This window comes from Ptychodera flava, chromosome 13 (genome assembly GCF_041260155.1).
Source record: "Ptychodera flava strain L36383 chromosome 13, AS_Pfla_20210202, whole genome shotgun sequence".
NCBI lineage: Eukaryota > Metazoa > Hemichordata > Enteropneusta > Ptychoderidae > Ptychodera > Ptychodera flava.
The window spans coordinates 34,031,686-34,054,694 of record NC_091940.1 but is presented as its reverse complement, the minus strand read 5'-3'; the positions used below and the strand labels follow the sequence as shown (position 1 = coordinate 34,054,694).

General features: G+C 38.7%; 1 protein-coding gene and 1 non-coding gene across 5 annotated transcripts; one reads left to right on the top strand and one right to left on the bottom strand.

Annotated features, from left to right (window-relative positions):
* Window positions 1–816: 816 nt before the first annotated feature.
* Window positions 817–889, bottom strand: Trnav-aac (transfer RNA valine (anticodon AAC)). Its single transcript has one exon. It is a non-coding gene; the product is annotated as a tRNA-Val (tRNA).
* Window positions 890–4,942: 4,053 nt separating this feature from the next.
* On the top strand, window positions 4,943–23,009 carry LOC139148258 (glutathione S-transferase Mu 1-like). 4 transcript variants are annotated; one of them, XM_070719605.1, is made up of 9 exons: window positions 4,943–5,075; window positions 6,805–6,880; window positions 7,138–7,202; window positions 7,423–7,504; window positions 8,010–8,110; window positions 8,387–8,482; window positions 9,202–9,291; window positions 10,084–10,104; window positions 10,788–11,165. In XM_070719605.1, the coding sequence occupies exons 1-9, from the start codon at window positions 5,040–5,042 to the stop codon at window positions 10,884–10,886; spliced, it is 666 nt and encodes a 221-aa protein (XP_070575706.1). In that variant the 5' UTR covers window positions 4,943–5,039; the 3' UTR covers window positions 10,887–11,165. The 4 variants fall into 4 exon arrangements, with proteins under 4 accessions (XP_070575706.1, XP_070575705.1, XP_070575707.1 ...); XM_070719604.1 differs by lacking the exons at window positions 6,805–6,880; window positions 7,138–7,202; window positions 7,423–7,504; ... (3 more) ...; window positions 10,084–10,104; window positions 10,788–11,165 and adding exons at window positions 17,560–17,635; window positions 18,633–18,697; window positions 19,222–19,303; ... (3 more) ...; window positions 22,064–22,084; window positions 22,803–23,009 and having other exon boundaries at window positions 4,957–5,075; XM_070719603.1 differs by lacking the exons at window positions 4,943–5,075; window positions 6,805–6,880; window positions 7,138–7,202; ... (4 more) ...; window positions 10,084–10,104; window positions 10,788–11,165 and adding exons at window positions 15,130–15,303; window positions 17,560–17,635; window positions 18,633–18,697; ... (4 more) ...; window positions 22,064–22,084; window positions 22,803–23,009.

Here is a 23,009-nt window from a genome sequence, read left to right as displayed (position 1 = left end):
TTCGCAATTAAAAAAGTGGTACTGAAATAAAATCTTTCAACCCCCCCCCGGCAAACAAAAACAAAAAACCCCAAAACAAAGAAAACAAACAAAACAACACAAATCACTTTTATAAGTCACCTCATCTTCACGATAAAATTCTCGGGGGTGACCAAATGCCACTTATTTTTCGGATTTAAACCGACCTGTGTACTTTTCATTTCCACGTTTATTGAGCAGAAACGAAAGCGTACAGTTGCATTTAGACCCTGGGAATAGCGATGTGTCGAGCACCTTTGCGATTAATCAACTTGATAAAAGCAGAAGATAACGAAAAAATGTCCATGATTGTTATCCTCAGAATATCGCTCTTCGAAGCGTATTTCGCCTGAATTATATACGTTGCCTATCAGTGACATTTGGATATTTCATTATTATCACTCCAAAATCAATTTTTTAAACTGACACCGGACAAAAAAGTCATCAATGATATGATAATGTACCAAATGTAACACATATAAATCATGTATTATTGGTTGTCAGTTCAGGCACTTTGATTACACACTGTGTTGTAAAAACGTTCGCTGTGTACTTTCCTTCACAAAAAGCATGGTGTTGCGATTCAGGGAAAATCAAATATAATCAAATATAGTTGGCGTAACTTATAGCAAATATGCAATTATCACGATACGTAAAAAAATCACACGGTTTTAAGTGAACGTACTGCTACTTGTCTCGACAGCAGGAAAATTCATTTGCCAAGCATACATAACATACTCGACAGACAAGCGGTGAAATCATACATCATCTATGATCACAAAGATCTAAAATTAGTTTTGTTTCCGCCCGGGCTCGAACCGGGGACCTTTCGCGTGTTAGGCGAACGTGATAACCACTACACTACGGAAACACACAGTTGAAGAAGACGTGAAATTAGAAATGAAGCATAAATCAAATAAGTTTGCAATTGCAGATTCTTACCTTTCGATCATATTGTCACGTAGCGTGGCTTGATATAGCAGTAGACGTATAAGAGACGGCACGATACACCGAAATATATTCCAAGTCGTAGCACTTTATTCAGCTGAGTAACATAAGTTACACGGTAAAACTTCTATGTCTCACACTAGTCTAATAATAGGCGTCGGTCACGGTCAGTGTCGTCTCGAGCGTCGCAACAGTTCTCTACTTTAACACACTAAAATGCAGAGTTTATATTGGGTGAATATCTGGCTTTGTCATGACTTTGGTATGCGTATATCATTATCTAAAGAATTAACTAAAGACAGTCGGCATACGTGCAAAGGACAGGAAGCTCAGCTGTCATCAGTACATCTGTCAACATAACGCAGGAGGTCCTGCTTAAGCCTCCGGTCGGTGTTAATGACTTAAGCTGTTGTTAAAACAATACATTCACTAAAGACGGATGAACGGTTACATCAAAGGTCACGAAAATAAACAAGGGAGTCGTTCTCACGATGCACCACGTGCAGAAGGGGTTACTATAGGTCACTGTCGGTCATTCACTGTCAGTCATACAAACTAAATTCAAGTCATAAAATATCATATAATATTAACTATCGAGTGGCTACATCACACCTCCCAACCAAGATCGAAAGGCGTCCTCGCTCGATCTACAAATCAAAAAATTAACAAAACAATAAAACAAAACAAAACAAAATCAGCAAAGTCCAAAATCATAAGAATACAACAGAAAGCAATCAATGAATACAGGTGTTACAAAACACTGTGAAGTAGAGTTCACTACAGTTGTGATCATTTCTCAGAGTTCGTAAGAGGTCGATTTATATTCGCTTTTAAATCAAATGTTGTCAATACTCTCAAATGATGATTCAAATTCAATACCACAGAGTCTGTTCGTAAACAATAACTACAGAGTCATTGATAATGTTTTCAGTGTAATCATCGCTCATACGTACATGGGTTGTATTCGCTTCTATCAGTTCACTGGCAAGCAGGTACTTACATATACAGGAGTTGCATTGTCAAGTGGTTAATTCTCGTATTGTCACTACAATATTACACACGTCCGTCTTCTTTTATCTTCGTCAATGTCCGTAAAAAGTTGTATTCCACACACAGCTCATCCAGCTGTCCTGGCTGCTCGGCAGACACATCTGTCGTCTCGCACAGATTCACGCGGCTCCTCGAATTACCTTTCGGGCAACACCTCATCCGGGCCCGTTGCCAGTAATTCGCCTGGGTCGCAATTTCATCGGTCCTCGTCAAGGCACGTCTGCCTAGAACCGGCATTCACTGGGTGATCATCATCATTATTACACACGTCGTCATTTTCAGCACCCAAATTCGATACACATACAATAACATCATCGTCGTCAAAAACTTCAAAACACATCTCCTCGGCATTACAAATTACCTTCGGGTCAACGCCTCCTGTGGCCGGTTGACAGTAATAAGCCTCTGCCGGAACCTCGGTCTTCGTCCACTACAGACCGGAACGTGGGCTGATGATCGTCTCCGCGCGCTGGAATCATCACCCGGTTACTACTGCTACTGTCGTCTACTGCTACACGCGCCATAGTCGTCGTCGTCGGTAACTAATGTGAATTACATCAACAGTTCCTTTACAGGTTCAATTTCACATGCCTCTTCGTAATATCCACAAATTCTCAGATCGTTAAATGTCCGTATTTCTGCTGCCATGAAATCATATCAGTTGTCATTTTCATCTAGTCAATGTTCTTCATCAAAAGATTCCATCTATTACAACAGTTCAATCTGATCTCTGTCTTCGGGAATAGCACATAACAAACGGTAGAACAGCGAACAGCATACATACCGATGAAGCAATAACGGCGAAGGCTTCTGGCTTGAGTCGATCCCACCGCTGCCACCAAATATGTCACGTAGCGTGGCTTGATATAGCAGTAGACGTATAAGAGACGGCACGATACACCGAAATATATTCCAAGTCGTAGCACTTTATTCAGCTGAGTAACATAAGTTACACGGTAAAACTTCTATGTCTCACACTAGTCTAATAATAGGCGTCGGTCACGGTCAGTGTCGTCTCGAGCGTCGCAACAGGTTCTCTACTTTAACACACTAAAATGCAGAGTTTATATTGGGTGAATATCTGGCTTTGTCATGACTTTGGTATGCGTATATCATTATCTAAAGAATTAACTAAAGACAGTCGGCATACGTGCAAAGGACAGGAAGCTCAGCTGTCATCAGTACATCTGTCAACATAACGCAGGAGGTCCTGCTTAAGCCTCCGGTCGGTGTTAATGACTTAAGCTGTTGTTAAAACAATACGTTCACTAAAGACGGATGAACGGTTACATCAAAGGTCACGAAAATAAACAAGGGAGTCGTTCTCACGATGCACCACGTGCAGAAGGGGTTACTATAGGTCACTGTCGGTCATTCACTGTCAGTCATACAAACTAAATTCAAGTCATAAAATATCATATAATATTAACTATCGAGTGGCTACGTCACAATCATATTATTCTGAGCACAATTTTGATGAATGGTTTTATTCGCGTCCCCATGGCGCGGATCATTCATCATCCGCTCCAAGTTCTTACTATGGTATCACGATGAAGTAGTGTACAAACGTATGGTGATAGGAAATTTAGTCAAAAAAAAGTTTCCAAGGATTTAAATTCAGATTAGACCAAAATGAATATCATATTTCAGAGATATAAAGCACACAGGCTTTACTGCTTTACCCTACCTCTTGGGCTTCATTCTCCTTCCTTGGGAGAATATGTCTACAACACCGGTCACGATGTTCAAAAAAGGCGTATCAGTTTCTCCAATCTATACTACGAATCTGCAAATGATAAAGGTGTATAAGGATCTTCAAATCAAATGAGTCATCATACTCCGATCATCTGAATAAGGCTCCGAAAGAGCAAAACAAAGTGTCCATCGTTTAATGGCTCAGTAACGTCGCGGCTCCAGTCGAGTCGCAAGGCTCAATGTGGACGTCGTACCTGGCGATAAACCCGAAAGCCACATCTCAACATAAGCGCAAATGAATAAATAAGCGACATGGAAGGCACAAACATCAAGTCATTCGACGAACAACGATAAATGTCCTTCATCACATAAGAAATTCTGTAAATTCTCGATCGGATTCCGCCAAACCTGCAGCGCGGCCTAGGGCTGTAGTAGCGAAGACATACGTGTCGAGCTGTAGCCTGAACTCTGCAGTGCGGCGCTGTGGATGTATTATCGAAAATCGACTCTGACAACAGAGTTTCCGTCAAGTAACAAAATTTGAAGGTATGTACGGACGACATATGTCGACAACAATTTGAAACCAACTCGGGTCTTTTGATGAATAGCATAGAATTGACAGCATTGACTATGTGTATCTTTTCCAACAGACAAAGATACATAGCTTGCTTATCTTATAGTAACTGTATGCTCTGTCAATAATTGACCATAATACAAGAAAAGTACTGGTCCTTGCTCTCACATAAACATATGGTCGAGACCCTTTCATGATAGAAATTCGAGCACTTGTGGTCGAGAGACCTCAGTATAATACTAATGTAAATCACTACCGATCAACACTGTCGGTACAGATAGAATATTAACAGGAGACTTGCTGGACTGACGACAGCCGAGCCATTGTGGCATGCAATTCGAACGATTCGCTGAGCATAAAACGCATTCGACACTCGTCCTCGTGCTTTCGGCTCCCGGTTGTGGGGACAATCATACTGTGTGGCATCTGTTAAAGTGATTACACTGGTATTTTAGGCAAACAAGGTACGAGAGACTGTCGATAGTCTAGAAACTTGCATGGGTAGGACTTTAAAATGATTACGATGTAGATAAACACCTAATAGCTTTAAATGATAGACTCGACCTATAAATCTACCGGTTGCTTGACACCAGAGGTCATTTCTTTTGACCAATCATATTTTCTTTCGCAAATACTTTATTGATTAAAATGCTGGTAGGGATTACAAGTCCACTGTCTCTGACTGAACTCACATCTTTGGCAAGTAACTCCTCACGTCTCTTAGAAGGAATTCTAAGAAAAGCCTGTTTTCACAATGCCAGTCTTGCTCGGTTACTGGAAAGTTCGTGGCGTAAGTAGCCCCTTTATGAGTCCATGAAGCGGTGTTGAGATGAGTAGCATATTGTAGCTACACGTAGCCGTGATGCTTAGTACGAATTCCAGTGATGGTGAATGAAATGAAAACAGCAACGTGATCTGGCCGGAACAACAATGTTTTCAATTCTTTGTCACGAAATTAGCGTCAAATTTTACCAGTGCCCTCACTTCTGCTCTCGAAATTGTGGTCGGGTCGACATTCGAAAATAAATCACGTGTGTACTGAACTTTATAACGAGCACATGATGTCTGCTGCGAGCTTCATGCACGGCTTACTTCTTCAGGATTGTCAATTTCGACACACTTATCTTCATACCAATTTTAATTTTTGTTCTTATTAACAATCATATTTCACGACTGTCCTTAAAATAATGTAACGTATATGTTTCACTGCCTAGTTTTGGCGTGACCTAATTAGCAAGTGTACCAAAGGTCGTGTTGGTATTTTTCAGTATATTTGTTTTGTTTTGTAAGGGCAGGTTATTCAAATAAAACCACAAATCATTTGTCGTGTTCTTATCACTATCAGTATGGCATGACGGGACACCCCCATCTAAAAACAGTGCAAAAATACCCGACTTATGAGATAGGAAGTCGGGTATTTTCATCCTAATTAAAATTGTTTGCTATCTTGTAAGCCGTTTACAATGTATGTGATTAGAGATAGCGATAAGTGTAGGGCAAAGCCCAATTCCTAATACACTTTACTCCTACAGACAATCATTTGCGCTTGAAGTTGTTGACTCAGTGTTATGTAATATCTGATATAACTACTTAAGATCGCATATTATCAGTGCAGAAAGGGGGCCAAAATGCTCTGGTTTTTAAATGCAAGTGTCCTGTAATGGTGTGGGACTGGAGGTATCGCGATTAAAATCTTAATTCGGTTTAGATGCCCTCAGTACCCAAGAACATTTTAGATTCCATCCCAGTATGTAATCAAAGGGTTTAAATCCCACATTATATAGAAAAACATTTGTCAACGCAAAAGCATCAAATTGCATTTTGATATCTTATTTTCAGTATATTTTCCCTCTGTATTAGATCCAACCTCTTGATTTACATCCTATCACAGAGCATTAATTTTTTTATCATCGGGCTTTTAAGAAATGACAACTGGCTGGAGTTTGAAGCAGATGACCGAAAATCATAGTACAGGGGAGAGCTTTTGACTTACCACAAAACTGTGAAATATACAAATGTTAAAAAAGGGAAGCAAAGCATTATCCAACATACCCAATACAAACCATTTAAATCTTCTTCACTAATTCCAACCCGCCCCTGAATTCCTCCATCCCCAGTATTGGTGAATGCAGTCTTATTATTTAAAAAATGAAGGCATTGTTCTCGCTCCTTTAATAATGCCGGCAACATATTTCCTAACTACAGGATGCAATGGCATTGCAAATCTTACAAGCTAAGACCGAATCTAATCTAGGAATTTCAAACATTTTGGGCACTCTTCTTTCAATTTCTAGTGCCCAATAAGCGGCATCTATGGTGAGTACATGTATATAAATTACACCTTTTGGAGAAACGTCGAAGACTCAAAAGTTTATTTGATAGCAGGTCCTGAAGATTGTACGAGGACTGTAATCCTTTAATCCTATGAAACGTCTTCAGAGGTGGGTAAGGGTTCAATTAAGAAATAATGAATTTCAGCTTCTCCCTTGGGTAATTCGTCCTTGTGTTTTCTATTTTAGCTTGCTCAACCAATTCGCTATATCCTCGAATATGCAGGCATAGAGTATAAAGAGAAATTTTATGAATTTGGACCAGGTAAGCGTAATTTGTTATTTTGTGTGGTATTCCTTTAAAATATGTTGAGGCGAAGACCGTAATGTTTTATAATCGTCATTAACAAAGGCACTGTGATTGAAACATGAGGACGAGCCTTGTATTCGAAAGTCCTGTGAAGAGAGAGAGTTCAGACAATGAAAACCATCTGAAGGGAAATGGGGACAGCAAAGCTTACTGCTACCATACTTAATGAAGGTGATGTTGAAACGATGGTCACCTGTCTTATTTCATTATAGCGCCCGAGTACAACAAAGACAGTTGGTTTAAGGAAAAGCACAATTTGGGGTTATCATTTCCAAATGTAAGTAAGTAAATGTAAGTACATGAAAGTCAAGCCGTTTTATTACCTTGGAGGACTTTCCAACAACTCTACAGAGAGATCAGATCACCCTTTGCGGTTACCAGATGATGTCATCCTCGCGATCTCGGAATAAATGGACAATATTTCATACATCACTTGTCAATAAACCAGCTTTACTAGTGAGTACGTCATGTAACCCGTTTTATGACATTTGTTTCAGGTACCATATTTGATTGATGGAGATGTCAAGCTGACACAGAGCAATGTCATACTAAGATATTTAGCTGGCAAAGCAAACCTTCGTAAGTATCTATGAAGGAACTATTCCGTCTACATTTAATAATCATTGCCAATAATTCGAGACGACTGAGTAGGGATGCAAGTTCTCTCAAAGAATGCTCTAGACGACATGATCTGTCTTTGCTGCAGACATGAATATCAGATTTTGCAAAGGTGAAGACCTGGCCACGCTGTTGAATGTTTTAATGTCAATTTAAAGTGAAAGCAATACGATGTTTCACGATTTTTAACGTTGAGATTTGCTCACATGACAGCATCTATCATTGTGACAATTGTCGTGTAAAATTTCAAGGACAAATATTGTAGAAAAAAGCTAATGACAGATACTAACAAACGTCAAGTTTCCGCTCCGCGCACATGGTTTTTAATATACCAGCATTTAATGTGACCGACAAAATTTGATAAGAAATTGGACACTTAATAAGTTTATATAGAGACGACATCGTCCTAAGGGTATTGATAATGCCAAGACCGGTGACCCACGTCTCAATATTATCTGTTTGACAGTGGGTACCAACGACGATGAAAGAATGCGAGCGGACTGGGTGAATGAAGTGGTTAGAGACGTTCGGCACAAGATATCAATGGCTGCCTACAACCCAAAGTGGGTAAGTCGATCTACAACATAAACTGCACTAGCAATGTTCTTCGCTGCCATTTGCCAACGTTCAAGAGAACCTCAAAAGACCCACATTTCTTGTTCAATTCTTACACCACTGCATTCCAATCACCAATAAGACAGGAATGGCAAATGTTGGAAAGACCTCAATTTAGATAAAGTGGCTTGAATTCCTTTTGTTAAATTAGATCAGATCTGTTCATCGTTGATATTGTCTAATGTCAAAGACGCAGAAATGCTAACGAAATTACTTGTATCATAATAGGAGGAACTGAAACCAGGCATTGTGAAGTATGCAGGCGAAATGCTGACATCTTTCTCCGATTTTCTTGGTGGAAACAAATGGTTTGCTGGGGACAATGTAGGTGAATTTGAATAGATTCTCCTGTACAGTATTGTTTCACATCTTTTCTGTAGCTGTACTACTGTTTGGATAATGAAGCTGTGTAGCAACTTCCGCCCCTCAATATCACTCAACTTGCTAGAACATTTATGTCTATTTGCGTTCTACAGTTATAGTTGTTTGACAGTATTCGACACTTAAATACAGATTCATGCACATGTACAAATTTGACAATTCGGTGTTGTACATGCCGTGTACGTCCCTCTACAAAATGCATAGAGGGACCGTGATGCGATGTTAGAAAAGTCATGCTTAGTATCGTCAAGAGACTATAAATAAGATATAATGACGCGCCAGAAGAATATTTGGTAATCTGCTGGATGAAGAAATACATTAATCAACACATTTTCTTGGGGAGAAGGCTAGATTTCATATGTCCTGCTAATCCTGAGCCTATAATTATTCAGCTTCGCCCCAAAATCGTACTTCAGCACAGTACATACACTGCGTCGCTACTATCAACCTTTCAAATTGCTGCTGCGGCAAGTAAAATCTTTAATCGGTACATCGAACACATTTGCACATACTTATGATATATAGCAGGCCATGAGACAAATTTCTTGTTCTTTGCAATATGAAGAGACACGCATGTGTTCTCACCTCTTGCTACAATTAAGTTATAAGAGTATCATGCCATTGTTAACTTTTAATCCGGCTTATTCCATATATTATAACAGCTTACCTACACCGATTTCGTCATGCACGAACTATTGTATATACTTGTAAAGGTTGATTCTAGCATTTTGGACGGCTACAAAAACTTACAAGTAAGTGACTCAGTTGCATTAGTGTTACCTCTGTCACCGATGGGGCGATTTCTCCCCTTGAGATATTATCCGAGAAGGCATGCCGCGTCTGGTCACATTATTACGAATATAGTGAATAAATCTCCGAGACCGTCTGTTTTTGTTATAACAGTCAAAACTCACATTTATCGGCTCAATATATTTTCCTGAGAGGTAAATTTATTGAGCCTGTTATGCCTCATATATCTCATCGAAATATGCTACAACAAATGTACAAAGCAATATTGGCGTCAAATGATTTAGAAACAGAAGTTCTGATGAAAATTCGATTTTTGATGCCACTGTGAAGTAAAGAGTTAGGAACATATGACATTGAATATTCTGGGGATCCAGTGTCAAATCTTGGTTCCGGAAAGCAGTGAATATTACACACTATTTTGTTCAGTCATTGTCATGTGTAGTATAGCTGTGTATGCACCTTCATCAGCGTATTTGATAGCTCTGATTTAGGTGTTTTTTTCTTTGAATATTTCCATCATAATTGAAAGGACCAAAACCTGCTAGTGCCAACAACGATATCGAAGCATGTTTTCAAACATAAAAGCAAGTGCTTTTAAATATGTTCAAGACAATAAATTTTACATGCAGATATTTAGCTCGCTGAGAAAAAAGTTAACGACAGTAGACGAATAGAAAGATCAAGACAGAGACGGAAATCACAATATAATGCTTCATTCTAAACGGTCAAGTAACAATGACATGTCAATGTTCGTGCATTTGATACTGGATTTTTTTTTCTATTTCCCACAACAGGGAATGAAGGATCGATTCGAGGTTAGTACTACCGCGCTTCGAAAAGTCAGATGCTATATGTTTGCATGCACCAACATTAAGTATGCAACGGTGGATACTTTCGCCTACTATGACGATTGTATCTTCACTGTCAGTAACTATGAAGATGATACGCCCACGCAAGTCATTTGATTGACAGAAACGAATCTGTAAAGCGCACAATTACTCGGGTCTAGATGTTGAAGATGATGATGTCACTATTTAACCAAGCGGACTTGCATGCAAACATAGGATTGACAATATGTACATGTAATTTCCAGAGATATTTAACCTATTTTGTCCAGGAAATTACTACTCGTACCAATATTAACCAGCTGGCTTTAACAGTGGAGTGACAAATTTGGTAGCCATGAGTGCCAAGACATTGAAAAAACCTGACAACGTAAGATAATGATAAGGGCGTTGTTCTTCAATTCAACAGTACTTTTGAAACAAGTTCATGTCAAAGCGTAAAGTCAGTAGGTTTTGAAATATCCTACACAATGTGTGGTAGAAAGTAAAATTTCACCTCTTATGATTCAAACCTTTCAATCAATGTTACTACTAGGAGAGTGTACGAAATAGCACGAGCGTTTATTGGCTGCCTTGTCATGTGGTATAGGAGGATAAGTCAAAATCATTTTTATTTATATCATATACAATAATTACTCTACGCTTCGTTGCAGGCGATTCCAGCCATCGCAGCCTACAGAGAAACGGACCTTTCTAAGAGTTTTCCAATCTACGCGAAAACTGCGACATTTGGCGGCGTTGTCATTGACTAATCGCTGTTTCAGATATTCGGGATAATATTTAGCAAAGCTGATGTGGTCGTTTAGGTTAGAATAATTGCTTTCCTATTCAACTAAATTGAGTGCCCATTTTCGATTACCAGCCTGTCCTTTATTAACATGAGTCTACTATACTTTCTTCCTTTATATCATGACGTGATCTTGAATTTTTATACACAAACAGTTAAGATATATTTGTACTTGTATGTGTAACGTTTGACAAATACACTTAATACCGACGAAAGTTTCAAGAAATAAACAATCTTGACTCTACGTGACGCCATTCGCTCATTACAGTTACATATTGCAATTACATTGTTTACAAACCAAGCACACAAAGTTTTGTCCACTTAAACGAAAGCAATGTTCTCACATGATTATGATTCTGAACTAGACTTCTGTCAAAATGTACATAATGACGTTCACAAAGCATTTACAAAGTGATATTGACAAATGGTATTGATGATTTTATTGTTACTGACCTCATTTTTAACTGAAAAAGTGCATGAAAGTCCTCTACCGGTAGAAGAAAAAGAGAAGCACAATGCATAACGAAGACACAAATTCCTCAAAACACTAAATATTACACTTTCTTTTGCATAATCTAATCCCTTTAAAATGCCGTACATCATCATCAAATCACAATTGTCATACTTTTAAAGATAACATTAATTCTCATTTCGGCTTTGGTACACAAGAAGGTACAGATCTATAGCCATTCTAAATGATTGATGTGAAAGCGCTGGGTTGAAGTATTATAATATTTAAAGCCTCATAATTTCGCCCATTGTATAAGGATTTCGATGAGAGAGACATTTTTTCTTTACTCTGTAGATCAAGTAGTTTTCTTTTTCTGTTGTTTGTCCCCTGCATACACCCACGTCCACAACTGTTAAAGTCTCTGAAGAAATGATACATGATGCCTTGGAAAGGAGGGCGTATGATCGAGCTCTCTTCCCGTATGTTTTTTTTTTTAATGTTGAAAGAAACCTGAAAATCTATACACCATGAGAAAACCAGCACAGGATTTATTTTCTATCGTCAGTGCTATCCGAAAGTTTGTCCTATTTATTAATGCGATTGTGCCATTCACTTCCAATAATCAAGTCTGGAATTCTAAAGGACAGTAGGAATGACGAAGCTCCATAGGCGCCATCCACGACACTATGAAGTTATTCAAAGCTTTGCACTAGTTCGCACCTGTCCAGGGTGCCCCAAGCGATAGCCGGCTAAAGCTTCCTCTTAGTCGTCTATCAATTTCTACAGGATGTTCATACTCCCATTGCTGAGCATCTGTCGAGATGACGAGAATTACGCCATTTTCTCACCTTCCAGCGATTTTACGTGGAAAAAAGAAGCTACCAGGGCGGGGCACCCCCAGTGAGGACCATACGAAATGCTGGCCGCCTAAAAGGCGAAGGCACTCAGGAGGCAGATACCCTGTCCAAGAAGACCAGGGCGATAGCCAGTGGATTGGCTTAGAAGTATCAGCTGGCGGGCTGACTGGTTTTCCTTCAAGGTTACCGAACGATAGGTCGCTCAGGAGAGGAGACAGATACTTTAATTGCAGTTCGTAACAAGTACAAAAACCTACTGTATACTTTTTAAAACTTTACCCATTTCCAGAAAATTTTATTTTTTCCACATCATTTTCCATCTTGATTTCAAGTTGTTACACCTACATTTTACAAAACTTTTAAATTTTAACTATGGGCACTGCCTAGCACTATGGCCCTCCTTTTCATAGCCATAACATTTCGTGTTTTATTGCTCCGATGTGCGTCGCTGGCCAGTAGGTACGGTTATCACGAGTCACCCCGAACCTTCTTCGGAAACTTCTCCTCACTTAACTCAATTTCTTCCCCTCTTTGTTTTTCAGCAATATTATCAATTTTTCAGCATCTCTTGTGCAGCGCCGCGCCCCTTCCCTGTTTGCGGAGTCTACAGTTTGCAGCAGTTTTTCAACCCTGCTTTGCAATACTGTAGCAGTGCATCTCCTACAGGTAACTGTAGAAAGAAGGAAAACATCTCTCTATAATTTGGCCACAAATGCCAGCCAGATATATGCAAAAATGCACACCTGCACTGCTAGTGCATTGTCACGTTTTACTTGAACGAAATATGGCCACCTCATTCTTTAGCACCTCGCACACTATACACAATCTTATTCGTACCTCAGCGTACATATCCCTGTAGCCTCCTTGCTAAAATCAACTATCGAGCCTCAAAACGTTTTTCTTGAGAGTCCTTGCTAAAATCAACTATCGAGCCTAAGCGCTTGTCCCAAGACTTTTCAAACAAAAAGGAAAGACAAAGATTTACCTTATGAATATTCTACATGTGTAGTGATATCATTCGATTGATTCGGCTTAATAATTACGTCTATAACCTACCCATGTACCCTACCACAGGCTGCGACGGTTTACGAAAAAAGGAATCCTATTTTTGTGAGCAGCTTTAGTGAGCAGCGCAGGCAGGGGACCATACTATCTGCAATTTCCCATTAATCTGGGCCATGAATGTCAGTGGCCATTGCACGGAGCCTTTTTACCATTTAGTACATAAGCATCAGTACAATATGATTTTACCAAATCTTTCACATGGCAACTTAAGCCTATTGATCCCAACGTCAACTTACACCTAAGACAAACCTTTGAATCTAATTGAGACGTCACTCATTTCGACGATTCAATTAAAAATTGCTGCGTAGTATCTTTCAGAGATTTGACACAAACAAAAGTAAAACTTCAATTCAAAGAACAACGAAGATGCTGCTGCTGCTGCTGCTGCTGCTGCTGATGGTGGTGGTGGTGGTGGTGGTGGCTACTTTGTTCCTTATTTTTGAAGCAAAAATATGATCTCTTAAAGAGGCACTCCCACTTGGTAAAATTTTTAAAACATGTTTTTTTAATGCCAACGGTTGATATTTGACGTGGCGACTGCGCGCTGATCGTGAGATAACGATAAAAGCATGTCCTCAAAATAGTAAAAGTTTAAATTCCGGTTGCCCACCTAAATTCAACTTCCGAACATCGAACGTTCGGCACTTAGGCCGTTGTCATATAAGCTATGGAGTACGAGTCTACGCTGACGCTGCTGTACGCCACAGTACCACTCGCGTCAGTGATCGGGCCCCGTGGGAGAAAGTCGAGACGTACTGACTCGGCAAAAAACCCCCGAAAAACAAAGTTTGCTGATTCCACCAGAAATCGCAAAGGTGACTGGCACAGTTACGTTTGGTTTATAAATAGCACCCGCCGCGTTCTATGCATAGACGAATACCATGCGGTGGCCGCTATGTATGTATCGAACCATGCGTAACTGTTTGGCAGACGACAAAATGTAGTCATCTGAGGCGGCTAATATTTAACACGTAAAAAACTCTGATATCTATGTGGTATTGGTTAAAAATCTAATACAACAGATTGAGAATAATGAAAACGACAAAAACTAAAGGAGAAGTTTAAAAAAAATACCTGAGGTAAAGGCATAATAATGTACATAAAGTCTTCGCAGTGGGAGGTAATTAATTGCGTCATTCGAACGTTTTTGGACTCCCTAGAATCGTCCATCAGCACAACAACAAACCTTCGGGGGATTTCGGGTCATAATCAGAAACTTCGGGATGTGAAAAATACGCTCTGGAAATGTTTGAATCGATATCTCGCGATCCGCGCACAGTCGCCACGTCAAATATCGACCGTTGGCATTAAAAAATCATGTTTTAAAAATGTTACCAAGTGGGAGTGCCTCTTTAAGCTGAAATTAAATTAGTGCCTTTAGATAACGCTAAACAATCTGCTCAGAATCCTCACTTCCATGTCTGTCTTTTGTGATTACAATGCCTAAAATCAACAAAAAGGATAGAAATATTACAATGCAATCGTGTTTTTGACATTTCATGCAAATCACGACCGATCAACACTTTAGGCTCATATAGAATGATAACAGGAGACTTGTTAGACTGACGACCCCCGTGCGCCTCTCTTGCATAAGCGCATTCGACACTCGCCCTTATGCCTTCGGCTCCCGGTCGAGGGGACAAATATACTGTATGGCACCAGCCATAGTGGTTATATGGATATTTTAGGCACAAAAGTCACGAGGGAATGTCGACAGTCTTGGAACTTGCATAGGCAAGGCCAAAATTGATTGACGTACAGATAAACAGTATAGACTCGACCAATACAACCTATCGGTTGCCTAGACATCACAGGTCATTTCATTTGACCAATCATATTTTCTCTCACAAATACTTTATTGATTAAAATGCTGGTAGGGATCACAAGTCCACTCACTCTGAGCGTACTCACATCTTTGGCAAGTAACTCCTCACGTCTCTTAGAAGGAATTCTAAGAAAAGCCTGTTTTCACAATGCCAGTTTTGCTCGGTTACTGGAAAGTTCGTGGCGTAAGTAGCCCTTTTATGAGACCATGAAGCGGTGTTGAAGGGAATATTAGCATAGTTTTTCTTTGCAGCTACACGTAGCCATGATGCATATCACGCATTCCCATGATGGTGAATGAAATGAAGACTGAAGATTATCTCATGAAACGTGATCGGGCCGGCACCGCAAGGTTTACAATTTTTTCTAAACAAAGCTTCAAAATTTACCAGTGCCCTCTCTTCTGCTTTCGAGATTGTGGTCGGGTCGACATTCGAAAACAAAATCACGTGTCTACTGAACTTTATACCAAGCACATGATGTCTACTGAGGTTTAGTTCTTCAGACTTGTCAAGTTCGACATAATTTTTTTCACTCCAATCCTTATATTTATCTTTATCAACTATTACATTATCAAATCGTTCTTAAAGGAATGTAAGGTTATGTGTTATGTTTCAATCCCACGTTTAGGCGTGACTCCGGCCGGGGCTTAATTTTTAGCAGGGTGAAGCAGATCTGACCTAATCTTAGAGTAAATTTCGAATCAATTATTTTTCGCAAATGCGACCAAAGGTCCGCTCATTTATGCCAAATTTTGTTTTACGGTAAGTGCAGTTTCTATTCTGTTTACAGGTTAACAACTAAATCAGACAGACACATGTTCAACCCTTTGCGGGTCATCAGTAGCCAGCTACTTTGGCGGGCTTGCTTGGCTAAAGTTAGTACGTGTTCTAAAGGTCGTTTTGGTATTTTTCAGTATATTTGTTTTGTGTTTTTTAAGGGCAGGTTATTCAAATAAAACCACAAATCATATGTTTTGTTCTGATCACTATCAGTATGATGTGGGATTGGAGGTATCGCGATAAGTGTCTGAATTTGTTTTAGATGCCCTCAATACTCCATAACAATCCAGATCCCATCCCAGTATGATTCCAAAGTGTTAAATCCCATATTATATAGACAAACATTTATCAACGCAACAATATTAAATTAATTTCGATATCTTATTGTTTTACACCCTATTGCAGGACATTCATTAATTACTTTATCATCAGGCTAAAAAGTTGTGACAACTGTCTGGTGTTTAAAGCAGATGACCGACAGTCATAGGTAGAGGGAATACCTCGAGAGGGAGGATGAGGTCCTAGCCGTCATTGATACGTTTGGGGTTTTAGAGAGCATTTTCTGCCTCTTTGTGTACATTCTGAAACAACTGTATTGATTCCAGTGGTTAGTTTTTTGTTCGGAGTTTTATGAATAATTTTGAAGCATTCTGATGACGTTTTTTCAGAAATGATTACAAGTGAAAGTTTTACTACAGTAATTGTGCAGTTCAATGTAGAGTACTAATAGTATCATGTTGAACTATTCAGTATTCAGCTTGCTAAAACTTCTATCGTTGACAAATGAAGTTCAGACTAGAATCTACATTAATCTACAGTATACATTCATATCCAGGTTTGTCGACCAGTAGAAAATTTCGTGTTTCAGTATGCCGCAGGGAGACAGCGAGAAACTGTAGTTATAATTATCAAACAATTATCAACAGTTTCAGCTTCTGTCCTAAGTTAAAAGGTCTACTTGTTTTTTTCTTATGAAAATTCATTAGCATTCATGATATTTTTGATTTAAAAAATTCATGAAATGCTATAAAATGATTCCAGAATTCATTTAATTATTATTCACACTAGAGCCATTCGATGACATAACAAAGTTATTCATTCTTTTCTTTGTTGATTTACCTACCAATCTGTGAAATATACAAACATGCAAATATAAAAAAGGAAGCCAAACCTTTTCACATCTTACCCACATAGACCTTGCCGATGTAAACCATTCAAATCCCCCTCTGCTTTCAACCAGCCCCCGAATTTCTCCACCCCCCAGTATTGGTGAATACATCCTAAGAAGTTTTAAAAAAGGAAGGCATTATTCTCATTCTTTAAATGTTGCCGGCAACATATTTCTTAATTAAAGGATGCAATCAAAATTGCAAATTCTAGAAGCTACGACCGAAACATTTTGCGGCACTCTTCTTTCAATTTTTAGAGGCCAATAAACGCGGCATCTATGGTGAGTACATGTATATGTATATGTAATACACATTTTGGAGAAACTTCGAAGACTCAAAAGTTTATTCGATAGCAGACGAGAAGATAGCACGAGGACTGCTACACTTCAACCCTATGAAACGTCTTCAGAAGTGGGCCAGGTTTCAATTAGGGAAAAAGGGTATTCAACATTTCCCTGTGGTAATTCGCCCACGTTTGTTTCCATTTTAGCTTGCTCAACCAATCCGCTATATTCTCGAATATGCAGGCATAGAGTATGAAGAGAAATTTTACGAACTTGGACCAGGTAAGCGTAATATGTTATTTTGTGTTGTATTTCTCTGGAACATGTTGAGGCGAAGAACATGAATTTGTTTAATCGTCCTTGACAAAAGGCACTGTAAATGAAGTATGAGGAAAAGAACTGTTTTCCAATTCCCCGTGAATAGCGAGTTCAGAAAATGTGTTGAAGGGAAAAAGCTACTCAAAGGTTACTGTAATCATACTTAAGGTGGCGAGGCACTCAACACAGCGTATTTTGCTCTAAAATCACTTGTTTGCAAATATTCATTGAAGTTGAATTAATTTGTTGACCAAGATATAAATATTGGTTTGGTTCACCTTTTACCTTATCAAACAGTCGTAAGTTGTGTGATAAGGAAATGCTAGTTTATGCAAATGTATGCAAATCACCCGATTTCCTGGCTTCTTTCTTCTCCCAATTTCAAGATTTCCGAAGAATTTCACTCCACTCTGACTGGGTCAAATTTTCTGAAATTTTCACATTGTGTTCTCTAAGTGTTATATAATGAAACTGCAATTTTGTTTGCCAATACAAATCTTACTTTTTAAATAAGAGGCATTTTAATTTTGCTAATCATGGTTTTAATCATTTTTTTGAATTTCAATTTCCAACCCATGCCAATTTAGAATGAGAATAGATAATGCAAAAAAGTCGTTTTTGTACATATACTCTTCTTGTAAGTGAAATGTTACGTTTCAGAAAAAGCGTCAAGTCATTTACTTAATTATTAATACCAAAATTGAGTTTTTTACCCAAAATACACCCTCACTTCATCCTTCCGGTAAACTACTGCTACTATACTAAACTTTAGAGTCTCTGCTTTTGAAAATATATAGTGTGAGAGGGTTTTCTTGTCATATTTGATGAGAAATATTGCTATAAAAAAACTGCTGGCAACATGCAGCTCCACCTTAAAGATGTTAATAAAGCTGTTAATAAAGCTGTCGTTTACCCTGGTCACGTATTTTATAGTTATACAACAGTTCTTATTTCATTATAGCGCCCGAGTACAGCAAAGACAGTTGGTTGAAAGAAAAGCACAACTTGGGGTTATCATTTCCAAACGTAAGTACTTGAAAGTAAAGCGGTTTTCTTACCGTCAACAACATTCAGCGACTCCACTGAGAGATCAGATCACCGATAGCAGTTACCACAATATGTCATCCTTGCGATATCGGAATTACCCTACTTACACAAAGGAATGTGATACGATGCGACATCTGCTTCCAAAGAAATGCAAACCACATTCATCCGGAAATAAAATAAATGGACAACACCAAAGAACCGGACGTGGTGTGCGCGCGCGCGTGTGTGTACAATCAATGCTAACAATATACACTGTTAAGCGAACGATCTGAGTTGGTTACAAAGCGTCGTCATCGAAACAAATTGATGACTAGTGGAAAATAGATGCCAAGTTTTAACCCGTGAAGATTTTCTAATTTCATATATATATATCTGCATATATAATATATATATATATATATATATATATATATATATATATATATATTTATATATATATATCTGCTGAATAAATGAGCTTTACAAGTACGTAATATTTGACCATATTGTGACATTTGTTTCAGGTGCCATATATGTTTGATGGAGATATCAAGCTGACACAGAGCAATATAATACTGAGATATTTAGCCGGCAAAACAAACCTTCGTAAGTATCTTTGAAGGAACTATTTCGTCAACATTTAATAACTATTGCCAATAATTCGATACGACTGAGTAGGGATGCAAGTTTTCACAAAAAATGCTCTAGGCGACATGGCCTGTAGCTCTTTGCTGTTGGTACGAATATCAAATTTGGCAAAGGCGAAATGGCCTGGCCTCTTTGTTGAATGTTTCAATATCAGTTTCATGTGAAGGCAAAACGACGTTTCGCGACTTTTGACATTGAGATTTGTTCACATGACAGCATCTATCATTGTGACACTCGTCGTGTAAAATGCCAAGGACAAATATTTTAGGAAAATGCCCGCAGATATGAACCAACGTCGTTTCAGCGCCGCGCACATGGTTTGCACAGGAAACTAAGTAAGTTTACATAGATACTGCATTGTCCTAAGGGTATTAATTCTGCCAAGGCCATGGCCCATGTCCCGGTATTTGTTTGACAGTGGGCGCCAACGATGATGAAAGAATGCGAGCGGACTGGGTTAATGAAGTGGCTAGAGACGTTCGACTCAAGATGGGAATGGCTGCCTACAACCCGAAGTGGGTAAGTCGATCCACAACATAACTGCACCAGCAATGTTATGTTCCTTGCTGCTATTTGCCGACGTTTCCATTCAAAAAACCTCCACAGACCCACTTTTCTTTTTCAAATTTGACGCTATCGCATTCCAATCAGCACATGTTTGCATTACCTCAATTTAGAAAAGTGTGCCTTCCTTTTGTCAAAGTGGGTTTGTACATCGTCGATGTTGGCTAATGTCAAAGAGGCAGAAATACTAAAGACATTGTTTCTATCATAATAGGAAGAATTGAAACCAGGCATTGTGAAATATGCAGGCGAAATGCTGGCATCTTTCTCCGATTTTCTTGATGGAAACAAATGGTTTGCTGGTGAAAATGTAGGTGAATTCGAATAGATTTTCATTTCATATTTTGTCACAATTTTTCTATAGCTGTAGTATGTACTGTTTAGATAACGATTCAGTGAAGAAATTTTAATATTTCAATAACACTCGACTCGCTTGAACGTTCGTGTCTTTTTGTATTTTGCAGTTGTATTTGCATGGCAGACTTAAATACAGATTCATGTAATTTGACAATTTGGTATTGTACATCATTCCCTCCTCAAAATTTGTAGTGGGTTCGTGATGTGATGTTAATAAAGTCACGCTTTAAATCCTCTAGAGACTGATGATAAGATATAATGACGACCCAGAAAAATATTTGGTAATCAACTGGTGTACTAATACATTAAGAAATATATTAATTGACACGTATTCATTGGGAAAAAATTGTAGATGTAATAAGTCCTGCTAATCCTTAACTTATAATTCTTAAGCTTGGTCCAAAAACCGTGCTCAAGCACAGGATACACTACGTCGCTTAACCTTTGACTTTGCTTCCGCAGCAAGTAAAATCTTGAACCAGTACATCAAAAAAATTTGCACGTACTTATGATATGTAGCAGGCCATGACAGAAATCCCCCACTTCCGTGAAACAAGAAGAGACACGCATGTCCTCTCAGTTCTTGTTACAATTAAGTTACCATGTCACCATTGACTTTTCACCGGCTTATTCCATACATTATCACAGCTTACGTACGCTGATTTCGTCATGCACGAACTATTGGATAGAATTCTAAAGGTTGATTCTAGCCTTTTGGATAATTACAAAACCCTACAGGTAAGTGATACAGTTACATTGGTGTCACACCTGTCACCGATCGGGCGATTGCTCCCTTTGAGATATAAATCGAGAAGGCATGTCGCGTCTGTTCACAATATTGCGAATATAGTGTATAAAGCTCCGGATCTACCTGTCTTCAATATATTTTCTACAGAGGTAAATTTATGCACCCTGTTTATGCCCCTAATTTTTCATTTAAAATGAAAAAGGGTAGAACACATGTACAAAGGCAACATGGCGTCAATTTTTCAACAAGGGTTCCGATGAATATACAATTTTCTAATGGTACTATGAACTCACGTAACACAGTTAGGGACATATTCCGGTGATCCAGTGTCGAATCTTGTTTCAGTAAAGCAGCGAATATGACACCTTTAGTTCAAAAGTATGTTTATGGAAGTAAAAAGCGAAAACAATGGCTGAGGGTAACTATCGGACAATGCCAAATACTGTCTGTGTGGAGCTGAGCAAAAGAAGCTTAGGCACAAATGGAGTTTATATTTATTTTTAAGTGTAAGTTGAGTATGTATATTCATCGATGTATTTAATCCCTAGGATTGAGAGCTTCTTTTTAAATAATTCCACCTCTTAAAGTCTTAAAACTTGGTAGAGCCGACAATGATATTTAAGCATGTTTTCGAACATGAAAGCAAGTGCTTTTATGTTCAAGACAAGTGATGGTACATAGAGATATTTACCTCGCTGAGAAAAAGAGGCGACGATGTGAAAAAAGGTACTGGTTTTAAAGCAGAGAGAGAGAGAGAGAGAGAGAGAGAGAGAGAGAGAGAGAGAGAGAGAGAGAGAGAGAGAGAGAGAGAGAGTATACTAAGCAACAGAACGACAATAGACGAGTAGGAAGACGTAGGCAAATAGACAGACACAAACCCTAAAACCAAGACGGGGAGGAAACACAAATAACGCTTTATTCTATACGGTCAAGTAAAGCAGACTCATCAGTGTGTGTGTTTATGTGACACTGTGTGTGTGTGTGTGTGTGTGTGTGTGTGTATTTGAGCATTTGATACTGGATACTTCTTTTCTATTTTCCCACACCAGGACCTAAAGGATCGATTTGAGGTTAGTACTACCGCGCTTCGAAAAGTCACGTGCTATGTTTACATGCATCAACATTCAGTATGCAATGATGGATACTTTCGACTACTGTGACGATTTTATCGTCATTTTTAGGAACTTTAAAGATGATACACTCAAGACAGTCATTAGATCGACAGAAAATAATCTGTAATGTGGACAGCTGCTCGGGTCTCGATGTTGAAGATGATGAGGTCACTATTTAATCAAGCGGTCTTGCATGCAAATATTGGGGTGGTAATATGTAAAAGTAATCTCCAGAGATATCAAGCCAATTTTCAGACCAATTTTATCTCAGGAGTAACAACCTGTACCAATATGAACAATTTTGCTTTAACAATGCAATGACTCGTTTGATAACATTGAGTGCCAAGAGTACTGATCTTGAAATAACGCAAAGCATTGAAAAAGAAAGACGAAAACTAAAGACAGTGATGAGGGCGCTCTACAGTATTTTTGAAAGAATAAGTCACAGCATAAAGCCAGTGTGTTGTACAAAATCCTACACAATGTATAGTAGAAAGAAGGATTGCGAGCTTCACCCATGATGATTCAGACTTGCAAGTCACTGCTACCCCTTGGACAGTGCACAAAATAGCCTGCGCATTTATCGGCTGCCTTTTTACGTGGTATCGGAGGATATCTCAAAACATTAGTTTTTTATTTATTTCATATACAATATTTATTCTGTGTTTCATTGCAGGCAATTCCAGCTATCGCAGCATACAGAGAAACGGACCTTTGTAAGAGTTTTCCAATCTACACGGAGGCTGCGACATTTGGCGGAGTTGTCATTGACTGATCGCTGTTTCAGATATTCGGGATAAAATTTAGCACAACTGATATGGTCGTTTAGTTTAGAACATTTACTTTCCTATTCTACGAAAATGAGTGCCCATTTTCGATTATT

Coding starts and splice junctions, on each gene's coding strand:
- LOC139148258 (XM_070719604.1), top strand. CDS start 5,040: ATGCCAGTCTTGCTCGGTTACTGGAAAGTTCGTGGC. Junction 19,304..19,763: donor AGCCGGCAAAACAAACCTTC/GTAAGTATCTTT, acceptor TTTGTTTGACAG/TGGGCGCCAACGATGATGAA. Junction 22,085..22,802: donor ACCTAAAGGATCGATTTGAG/GTTAGTACTACC, acceptor GTTTCATTGCAG/GCAATTCCAGCTATCGCAGC.